The 12196-nt window shown below is 36.6% G+C and overlaps 1 protein-coding gene across 6 annotated transcripts in view; it reads right to left on the bottom strand.

Moving 5' to 3' along the window:
- Window positions 1–12196, bottom strand: part of Mtmr6 (Myotubularin related protein 6) — a 401631-nt gene that overhangs the window by 329664 nt on the left and 59771 nt on the right. For 5 of the 6 annotated variants that reach the window (XR_016548365.1, XR_016548364.1, XR_016548366.1 and 2 more), the window contains exon 2: window positions 7351–7467. Coding sequence is in view for 3 of the 6 variants with exons in the window: in XM_090393272.1 (XP_090249398.1) it covers window positions 7351–7467 (117 nt within the window). In the remaining 3 variants the exon portion in view is untranslated. Of the gene's footprint in view, window positions 1–7350; window positions 7468–12196 lie in introns of those variants that run through there. The other variant, XM_090393274.1, reaches the window with a different exon arrangement.

The raw sequence follows: 12196 nt of genomic DNA, 5'->3' as shown, positions 1-12196 counted from the left end.
CTCATGTAGGCATTGATCACAACGAAGCAGCTGATAAATTAGCAAAAGAGGCCAGAGAACTCAACCAAGAAACTCATATGATAACTCTTGCTGATGCCAATGCACTAGCAAAAGCTAAACTAATTCCATTGAAATCAGTGATACAACATCAAATTCCCGAGATCAATGCTGACAGAAGGACCTCCACCACGATAGCAAGACTACGAACAGGACATTATAGAGGAATGAAGATCAATACAGATGATACGAGAACATATAGAAACTGCAACAACTGCCCCAATACTGAACTGACACCCACTCACATCTTTACCTGTCCAGCAATTACAGCAGCCTTGCAAGAAATAGATCCTAATCCTGAACAACAGCTCTATACAAACAAAATCACAGACATAGCCAAAGCAGTACAAGGAGCACACGGAAACATCTAAGACTCTTCAAAGGACAAGACAACAACAACATACAGTACAAAGTGCCTTAGATGATAGAAATATAAGATCTGATAATGCTGGAGTCTTGACAACTAACAGACTGATTTGGAGGAAAATTGTAGATAGGAAGTTAGTAATGATGTAAATTTTTCATGTAGTACTGTTACTGTGAAAGACCGATATCTGGCAAATGTCGATATTCTCCGCTGAATGTCAGCATTCACATAGTCGCTTGGTGTATGTACGAAATATTTGCTAAATATCATTATTTCTCACTTTTACCGGCAAATGTCGACATTCAGCATGCACTGGTGGTGAATGCTGAATAAAAATATTTTTATTACGTTAAGACAAAAATGCAACTTTTTAATATATGATATATGTCAAAATAGGAGAAATAATATTATGATATATGTCAAAATAAGAGAAATAATATTATGATATATATGTCAAAATAGGAGAAAGTTTTGGTTTTACAACTGCATTTAGTCGTGGAACACTTCTTTTTGCAATTACAGCATGTATAGCCTTGTCCTCCATTTTTCGAATTAGTTGCAGCTGCTTCTCTCAGCGACATTTCTTGAGAAGAAATCTCATCTATGGAAAGTAACTTTTCTTTACAAATTATGAACTGATTACGGGTATAAAGCTGCTTGAGGGTACCATTTTTGTTTGCTAATTTATAAAAGTTGGAGTCTTCTATTCCAACAACAACCGCCAACACATTTCGAGCATCTGTACGACCATGGTCGACATCAAGGACTTGTATTCGTACAGTATCACCAATTTGAGCAAGAGGAAATTTTCTTTTTGAGGTTTGTAACATTTTCATTGCTAGCAGTAGAAGATTCTCTTTCGTGGCTGCTCTTTTTATAGAAATAAACTCGTGTTGTTCAGTCAGGACTTGATATGAAGACGTGGTAGGTTAGGTTAGGTTCTCGGCTTTTCGTTTCGACCCCCACCAGAGCTTATCTGTGCTTGTCGACATATACCGGCGATGGTGCGAATGTATGATAATATAACCAAATATGTCAGTCTTTCACCGACGTATTTGGTATGTGTCGACATTCACCGGAGAATATCGACATTCTCTAATTTTGGTCTTTCACGGTAATAGTACTATCATATCCTCTAACCCCCCCCCCTTGAGGGTATATGGCAGGAATTTAATGATGATGATGATGATGCACTAGAAACCTCCCAAGAAATATCCTTCAGCACAGCATGAATTGTCCAAAATAGTGTAATCCAACTGATTCATAGCACTCTCACATATTCATCTCCAAGCACTTTCTCACAAATATTCTGTTTCAGCCCAATTGGTTATGTTGAACTTGCTGCCACATTCCTGCATTTTTCTTTATGACTGTAAATACATGAGCAACAGCTGGTCAACATTTGTTCACTGTTTGGCTTCAAACACAATGAATCAACTTCTTATCCATCACCTCATTCACTGTTTAATTCTGTTCCTCAGAGCATTTCTACACCCACCCACCCACCCACACACACACACACGCACGCATGCACCAACACAAAATGTTTTTTCTAAGGACTACAACCTTCAGTTTTTATGAACAACTGAAGGTTTTAGTCCTTAAGAACTGAAAAACACACAAACACAAAATGTTTTATCTAAGGACTACAACCTTCAGTTTTTATGAACAACTGAAGGTTTTAGTCCCTAACAACTCGAGGTTCTAAGAACTGCAATCTTCATTTGTTCAAAAAATATCAGCGAGTTCTTTGTTTCTTCTAACCATCTACTTATTCATAGTATCAACGTGCAACAGGTTTTGTAGCTTTTGTGTGTGGGACTGATATAAAAATATATAAATGAATAAAGAGATAAGCAACTGTCTCTTGTCAAATGCAAAGACATTTGGCAGATTATCACACATGAGAAAAATGGAAAGGAATGTGAAGCAGACAACATGGATGGGAGAAGGTTGTAGGTATCAGACAGCAGTATATTATAGAATATAGTCTAAGAGATACTAGTGAACAGCAGCAGCATGCTTTGAACTTTATGCTTGGACCTCTCTGTTTAATTTGTGTGATGATGACATTAGAGATAATTGAAGGGACTAACTAGTTGTTTTTGCTGATAATGCTAGGCTGCAGAGAGCAAAGTAAATGAAACTGATAGAAATATCCTGGAGGAAGCTCTGATAATGTGGGCAAGGATAGTGGGTGCCACTATCCTTGGTTCAGTGCAGCAACCATAATATTATCCATTTTGGTTTGAATGGGGCATATGCTGCAAAAATTTAGGCTGGAGAACTGGTAGTGATAATGGACAGATTAAAGTTTAAGAGATATATTGCAACAGTGCACAAAAATGACACAGAAAAGAATGTTATTGCCCTTTATAAAGCTTTGATACAATTACATCTGGATTACAATGCTCAGATATTTGGTTGCCTGACTTTTGTAGTGATGAGGAAGTGGTGGTGGTGGTGATTATTCAGAAGCAGGACCTGTAACCAAGATGGTAACAGGTCTTTGGAATGCTCACTATGAGGACAGATTAATTAAATTTGGTTGACACGCAGTAAAGAGATATGATAGGAATTATATAAGTTGCTAAAGGGATTTATAGGACAGATGCAGAATAATTTTTTTTTTAATTTTTCAATGTATGACAGAAGAAAAAAAAAAAGGAAGGATCTTCCCTGGAAATTGAGCAGGAATGTGAATAACAAGTAGGTAAGAACTAAATTTCTTTCCTCGTAAAGTGATTAATGTGTATAATTGGTTAACAGAGGGAACTGTAAGTGCATTATCAGTGAATGAGATGAGGTGTAAAAGATACTGTGTCAATTAGTATGGCTTCTTGCAGTGAGTCTTAAATCTTCATGTAGATGCTAGAATAAGTATCATGGCAACTGCCATCCTACTGTAATGTTCATGCAGATCCATGTTTTAAGTATACCAAGAATGGGTTAACAACCAGAAAATATACAGCCAGTGGGAATCATGGATGTCCAAATAAGCATGGAAACCTGTCACCTAATCATGCTGTTCATAAGTGTATCAACATCCAGTCAATGACAATCATGGTTAGAGACAGCTTACTGTTATGGAAAACCAATAATGGTTATTGTTGTGTCATGTGGTAATTATAAGAGTCATGTGGTCAAAACAGAGTCATTGGCCTGGTCAGCTGAGTGGTTAATGCCTGACCTCTAACCAACAGGCTACAGGTTCAAATCCTGACACAGGAATGGGAACTTGCCATTAGATGTCTTCAGGACTAAGGGTAAAGGTGATACAACACCAGGGCAACTCGTTGCAAAGGTGTAGCAAGCTACAAACACTCCTGTCCCAGTATCTCCATTAATGCAAAACACATCTCCTTGCGGATATGTCTAATGTTATGCATTAAGGGAAGGGCCACTACCCAGACTAGTTTCGACCTTTATTGAGGTCTCTTCAGTGGGAGCCAGGCCCAAGCTGAGATACCAGGCAGAAGCATTCGCAGGTCATCTCTACCTATAGGAGTTGCCAAATGGTGTGCCACCCTTTTTTAATAAATTACTCTGGATTTAGAGACAGATGTTGAAAGTTTATTTTTCACTTGGTTAGAGTATAATAAATTTAGTTTAATCCTTTATCCAAGTGTGAGCAAACAAAGTTTGCGCCTGAAAGTATCTTCAGGACTAAGGGTAAAGGTGATACAACACCAGGGCAACTCGTTGCAAAGGTGTAGCAAGCTACAAACACTCCTGTCCCAGTATCTCCATTAATGCAAAACACATCTCCTTGCGGATATGTCTAATGTTATGCATTAAGGGAAGGGCCACTACCCAGACTAGTTTCGACCTTTATTGAGGTCTCTTCAGTGGGAGCCAGGCCCAAGCTGAGATACCAGGCAGACCTCAATAAAGGTCGAAACTAGTCTGGGTAGTGGCCCTTCCCTTAATGCATAACATTAGACATATCCGCAAGGAGATGTGTTTTGCATTAATGGAGATACTGGGACAGGAGTGTTTGTAGCTTGCTACACCTTTGCAACGAGTTGCCCTGGTGTTGTATCACCTTTACCCTTAGTCCTGAAGATACTTTCAGGCGCAAACTTTGTTTGCTCACACTTGGATAAAGGATTAAACTAAATTTATTATACTCTAACCAAGTGAAAAATAAACTTTCAACATCTGTCTCTAAATCCAGAGTAATTTATTAAAAAAGGGTGGCACACCATTTGGCAACTCCTATAGGTAGAGATGACCTGCGAATGCTTCTGCCTGGTATCTCAGCTTGGGCCTGGCTCCCACTGAAGAGACCTCAATAAAGGTCGAAACTAGTCTGGGTAGTGGCCCTTCCCTTAATGCATAACATTAGACATATCCGCAAGGAGATGTGTTTTGCATTAATGGAGATACTGGGACAGGAGTGTTTGTAGCTTGCTACACCTTTGCAATGAGTTGCCCTGGTGTTGTATCACCTTTACCCTTAGTCCTGAAGATACTTTCAGGCGCAAACTTTGTTTGCTCACACTTGGATAAAGGATTAAACTAAATTTATTATACTCTAACCAAGTGAAAAATAAACTTTCAACATTTGCCATTAGATGGAAGATGAATTTCATTTGCCTGGTATGAGACCACTAATCTGCTTATGAGGAGGCTGTAGTGGCTTGAAAATTTTCTGTTTGGTCTCTAAAGTGGGGTTTCCAGATTATGTAAAAAAATAAATAAGAAATGCAAGAAAGTAAAATAATGGTAAAAAAATCTTAGCTGCACAGTATTATAGGTTAGCAACCCTTTGCTGGTGTGAGATAAATAAAAAATAAAATAAAATAACTGAGCCACAATTCAAATAGCAGTGCAATGCAACAGTAATCTTCAAAAGAGAATATTGGCATGCACAAAATACAACAGACCTGTAATGGATGGTACAGCAGCTACAGCCATACCAACATTAGACACTTGAAGAGTGAAAACAGGTCACCCGTTCCAATATATCCAGGTTCCCATTGTCTCATGCTGGTAACCAACAGTAGGCTGAATTTCATGCACATGGCAACAGTAGCACTAATTAATGGATCTATCAATAATGATGTGAAGGTGTTTTTGTGGTAATCATTATGTCCCTTGATAGAGGTAAAGTTAGAACTGAGCAGGCAACCAACCTGCTCAATCATGAAATCTCAATCAAATGGGATGAGGTGGAATAAGCTATATGAATATTATCACAATCCTATTGCAGAATGCAAATTAGTCTCTGACTGGATGCAGTCAAAGCTTCTTGCACATCTACAAGATAGAACTGTTCTTTGAACTAAAGAAAACAATTTGCTATTAAACAGATCTACTCTTAAACTGGTCACTTGGTGTATACGTATGTATGTATGTGTCTGTATACAAGGGTGATCTGAAAAGTTCTTGGCCTAACAATGAAACAACAAATTTATAATTTCAAAATTACTTTTATTTTTCAACATAATCTTCCTTAAGATTAATACATTTATTCCAGCGATGCTCCGGTGCCATTATAACGTCCCTGTAATGGTTCTCAGTAAGATCAGCAAAATACCCCTCACCCCTCTACAGCTGCAATCACCTCTTGATTCGAAGAAAAAGGCTGACCAGTGAGGAAGAATTTTAGTTTTGGGAAAAGATAGAAGGCAGAGGGAGCCAAATCTATTGAACAGGGTGGATGTTCCAACAATTCATAGTGCAGATCCCTCAATTTTCCCATTGCCAAAACACCTTTGTGGGCAGGTGCATTGTCCTGATGAAAGATGATTTTTTTCTTCTGCAAACCAGGTCTTTTCTCACGAATTTTTTTGTCTAGTCTGGTTAAAAGATTGGAATAATATTCCCCAGTTATTGTTTTACCCTTTTCAAGATAATTAATAAACAAAATGCCTTTAGCATCCGAAAACACTGATGCCACGACCTTGTCTTCTTTGGTGCTGTACAACTGGCTTCTGTTGTGTACTGGAGAATCAAAGTCTCATCCATAGCAATAAATCGATGCACAAAATCAGTTTTATTTTTGTTAAAATGTTCCAAGCACTGTTTAGAGATTTTCATTCGAGTGCATTTTTGATCAGCATAGCACCCATCTTGCACAAAGCTTTTTCATTTGCAATTCTTCATGCAAAATATATCCTACACATTCTTTTGAAATGCCTATAGTCTTAGCAATTTCTTACACTTCGATTCGCCGGTCATCCAATAGCACAGTGTTTCTCAAAGTGTGGTGCACATACCCCCCCCCTAGGGGGGTATGCGAAAGATCTTAAGGGGGTACGTGGTAATTTTTGGCTATACATCATTAACGCATGGAATCATTATTAAGAATAAAAGAATTATTTTAAACGTATATATTTCTCAATAAATTATATATTATGGCACCGGAGCTTCGCTGGAATAAATGTATTAATATTAAGGGAGATTATGTTGAAAAATAAAAATAATTTTGAAATTATAAATTTGTTGTTTCATTGTATGAATTCTCGTACTCAAATTGCAAGTTACTATCCATGATATTCACATCCTGGCATGAACTATTATTATTTTGATAAAGGGGTACTTGATAATGATGAAAATTTAAGAAGGGGTACGGGGATATCTGAAGTTTGAGAAACACTGCAATAGCATATCATACACTGATCAATGATTTCTGGTGTTGTTACACTTTTTAGACGTCCTTCATGTGGAGACAACACTTTTGCTTCAGAGAGCTGTATAAAGCAAACTACTCGATAGAATGACTTGTAATTTCACATGAATGCTTATGACAGATGTGCCAACTTAGAAAAAAAATCTTGCTGATAGTGTTGCCATCTATGGTCGAGCCCAAGAACTTTTCAGACTATCCTCGTATTATATTCATTATTATACATATAAATTAATATGTTTATAAATTAATAAACAATAAAAATTTCCACCAGTCTAACTTAATAACTTACCCATGTTTCTTTCTTTTCCTCTGGATCTACAAAGATTAAATGTGTTGTTGTCAAATAGAGATTTCCAACTGACTGGTATTTATTGTTGAAACGATCCAACATGCGCACATTTTCTATCTAAAAAAAAAAGACGGGGAAAAAAAAATTTAACTGATATTAAATCATATTACTAAAAGTGACAATAGAAGTTCTGAGGAATAATTAGAGGAAGAAATTATTCTGAGGATATATGACTATGGACACAAAGACAATTCATGCAAAAAAACAGCAACAACAACAAAAAATAGTAAGCTATAACATTTTTCCATAAAGAGCTCTGGGATATTGTTCATAAGCAATGATATCAATTATCAGAAACATGTATTCACAAGAAAAATAATAATTTTATTATTGCGAACATTTTGACCTGAAATTAACAACCTATCAACAGTACACAAGCACAAGGTGAAGCTTGAACAAAGCAATGTTACTTTTTTTTTTTTTTTTTTTAAAACCACAATAAATCTGAAAAATCTGGCCTGAACAGCATTGGGCACTAACCACAATATTCTTTGGTTCAATACTTGCCTTTTACATCTGTGTCAGTTTGAGTGGCTATTTAAAGAGAGTGACTTTAGTAAAACTTTAGTAAAACTACTAAAGTTTTACTAAAGACCAACCACTTCCCCTAGACCTTCCTGGTGTTTACCAGGTCCCTTGCAGTTGTAAACTGTCTTACTTTGGCCAAACAGGCAGGACAGCGAATATCAGAATTTCAGAACACAAGGACTACATCTGTTTTCACAAATACAGTCATTCTGGGCTTACGGACCATGCTCTGGATACACGCCACAGAATACGGTGGAAGAAAGCTACAGTGATACACCGTAGCAAATACAAATTTGAAAAATTCTTTATGGAATCAGCCTCAGCCCTAAGAAATTCTCCAAACCTCAACAAATTTTGTTGTATGCGACTGCCCCAAATTTGGGAGGCCTACATCAGCAGACCTTCAGCCCAATGGCCAAGAACACCTACTTAGCCCGCTAGAGGACACCATCAGGACTGTTAGGAGAACAATAGCTTCATCTCTTCATTCCCAGTTTCTGTGTTGTAGTGCCTACGTGCACGTAACTTTTATGTAAGTTCCTTTAGAAGATGGCAATGTGACGTTGCCGAAATATCGGAAAATATTTATTAAAGTTTAATTTAATTTATACCCTTAACTACGTTGTTCTATTCCTTAAGTGTTTTAACAATCCTCATAAATGGCAAGCGATAATGTGTCCCCCCCATTTTTTTTACTATTTATTTTATTTTTTTAAATTTTATTTGTATTTTAATTAATTTATTATTAATTTTTTTCAATTCATTCAAATTTAACTATTTTATCTAATTTTATTTCATTATATGCCAAGGTTAATTTATTTTAATTTTAAATGTCATTTTATTTTATATTTTATTTTGTTTGAGCTTCACGCTACAATGGCCTGCTTCAAGCTAAAATATTTGCAATAGTAAAATTATTTTTCTTCTGAATACATTTCTAAAAATCATTACTATGTTGCAAGTGCCACAAAAAAAAAAAAAAAGACAATCAGATTAATTGCTGATGTTATTCTTATAATAAAATTGCACAGGTATAGTAATAACAATTCATTTGGAGAGAGGAACTGATACAGAATACTAAGTAAATGCTCTCCTGCTGAGCAAGTTCAACCTATAACAACTGATGCTTTGCTACCCTGACTATTTGAAGCATTTTTTTCTTCTCAATATTGTTTATGAATAACTTTCTTCCTCATGGGCATAAATGAAGATGATTCTGAATAATCAGAATGACCAAGTATTCTCCTTTCAAATATTTTGTTCTCTGACTAATTTTATGGTTTGCGGAGATCAACCCATGGCATCTGATTGCACATCAACCTAGTGGTATCAGTTGAAATGTTTTTCCATGTTATATAACAATTATCTACAGCTTCAATGATGCTTCTTACATATACTTTTCTTTGCAAATTTGTAATGCAATTGTTAGAAATCCAGTAGTAACTTACATCAATTAATTATAGTCTACTATATCTAGGAAACTTTAAATTTATGAATTCTTTCTTATTTTTAGATACTAAATGGATAAATTTCACTACAACCCAAGAACCAATGAATGAACCATGTGTTCACCACCACTACAACAGTACTTTTTTGTCTGTGGGCATGTTAACTACTCAGCCTGACAAGCCAAATGGTTAACATGCCCACTCTTCAACCAATAGGTTGTGGGTTTGAATACTCATGTGAGCATGAAGGTTTGTCAACATCTTTCGGTGGGAGATGAATTTCATTGTCTAGTATGAGATCACTACCTTGCTTACTGGAAACCTGAAGTGGCTTGAAAAAAGTTGAACTCATGAAAAATTGAACTCAGTTTTAATTCATTCATTCATTTTCTCTAATGCCCTCTAGCATAAAGCTCAGCAGTGCTAATAGCTCTATTTAAACTATAAACTGGTGGTTCTCAAACTTTTTCGATTCTCGGCGCCCTTGCTGAATCCAGGTTTTCCCAAGGCACCCTATGTTAAATTCTAACAAGTACACTTTGTGAAATAGTGAATATTTTTTTAATTAAAGGTTACGTAAAAATAAATAAAACACATATTTAAGATCACAAAAAAAAGTAATTGAACAAATTCAACTAATTATCATTAGTGGGATGGATGAGCCTGTTGATCACTGCACATTTTCTCAAATCTTCAAATCAAACCGGACACAGCCACCCTCATTTCCTTCTCCACATTGATTTTCATGCGATACTTAGTTTTGATCACAGCAACCGCCAAAAATCCAGTTTTGCACAAATAAGAAGTTGCAAATGGAATTAAAATTCTCTGAGCTTTTTTCACTCAGAAAGGGATATTAATCTTTTACTGATATCCAAAATTTAGTTAATTCCATGCTGCTAAATTTTGTTTTCAACGTATTGTCGCAAGACAACTCAATAAAATTCTCTTCTTCTGCAGCAGTAAATTTAGATGGAGTACTGGCATTAAATGGATCTTGAATCCATGCAAATTTATCGATATTATCATTTTGAAAATATTTCTCAAACCAGGTGATAAGCTGTGATAAGTGTTCTTCAAAAATGGATTTCATACCTTGAGAGAAATCAACTCCATTGGAGGTCAAAAACTGCTGCAACAAGGGAAAACATTTTTGCCTCTGTCTTCATTCATTTTTCTTTTCCATAGTTTTAGTTTTTTTTTTTTTATAAAAGCTGAAATTTTCTCAATCGACTTTAAAACGTGCATGTTGCATCCCTGCAGGGAGAGATTCAGAGCATTCATCATTTCAAAAATATCACATAAGTATGCTAGTTTTACCAAAAAAGCTTTATTGACAAAAGTTGCAGTATACTCGTGGTCTTCCTCTTTAAGAAAAATATAAATTTCCTGTCGCAGTTCAAACGTACGAGACAAAACATTACCACGAGACAGCCATTGCGAAGTGCTGTAGTACAACAAAGATGTGTGCTCGGATCCCATATTCTCACATAGTTTTTTGAAAAACCTTGCCTTCAATGGCCAAGTTTTTATAAAGTTTACTATATTCACTACATATTCTAAGACCTGGTTCAATGTAGGACTCAGATATTTTGACGCGAGTGCTTCCCTGTGAATAATGCAATAGGTGCACAGCGCATCAGGGGCTTTGCTTTGAATAAGTGCCTGCAATCCTCCATAACAGCCGGACATAGAACGAACAAGTCTTGAGCCTTAGCACCAGCAGTGATACTTTTACAAAAGAGAAGGTCTTCTAAAATGTTATTACCATCTATAAACCGTACAAATCAAGTGAGCATCATTATTATTATCTGTGGCCTCATCCAGCTGCAACCCAAATTCCTTCCCTTTTATTTTTTCAATTAATTGATCATTGAGGTCCTCTGCTATGTGCTGTATTCTGCGACTGATGGTGTTATTGGACAAAGGCACTTTTGAAAGCAGCTTCCCAGCAGACTCACCGATCATAATGTTTACCATATGTAACAGCAGCCAGTAGAATGAGTTCTTCTGCGATGGTATGAGGCTTCTTATATTTTGCGATTCTATGTGCCACCTTGTAAGATGCTAGCAAAGCATTGATTTAATTTTGTTGATTTATTGATTTTATTGATTTAACTCTTTTAACTTTCTGGTAAAGTAGTCATGATGTACTAACCATGCTGGGATAATTAGTTTCTAAATGGCGTTTCAACTTACTTGGTAGCACGCACTCTGGGGCCAAAACTGTCATACACAGTACACTCTGCGGCCTCCCTTCATCATTACTTACTTTCCGAGTCCGGAACACCAATCACTCAACATCCAAAAAACAGCGGATTGTATCGCCTTGTCGTTGACCATCAGAATGTCATCCGTGGAGCACTCATCGATTAGATCTGGGCAACATAAAAGATGTTCGTCAGTTTGGACGTCTCCGCAGTCACAGCTGTCATCATCTACATAACTCCATTTCATCAGGTTACTTCTGCATCTGGACACTCCCACTCTAAGATGGTTCAGAGTCCTCCAGTGCTATAGGGGAGGTGATATCACTTGGTTAACTCTTCCTTAATTATGGGGGCTTCTTGAAGTTTAACCTTCTTGAAGATTAGTTCTTTGCATAAAACTATGCCTTGATTTGAGTCGAGAAGCTGTGATGATATGGCCGTACATTGGATGTCTTTCGTCCATCATCTGCTTTTTTTTCTCCATCCCACCAGCCACTTGACGTCTTATGCCTGGTGGCGCTATGCCTGCTAAGGGATACAGCTTGATGACTGGGGTTGGTCTTAGGCATCTGGTTATGATCCTAATGGTATCATTTAAAG

The sequence above is a fragment of the Typopeltis vanoorti genome, chromosome 5 (genome assembly GCF_054136105.1).
Source record: "Typopeltis vanoorti isolate ZY-2024b chromosome 5, IOZ_Tvanoo_1.0, whole genome shotgun sequence".
NCBI classification, from domain to species: domain Eukaryota; kingdom Metazoa; phylum Arthropoda; class Arachnida; order Uropygi; family Thelyphonidae; genus Typopeltis; species Typopeltis vanoorti.
This window is presented reverse-complemented; position numbering and strand designations above follow the sequence as displayed.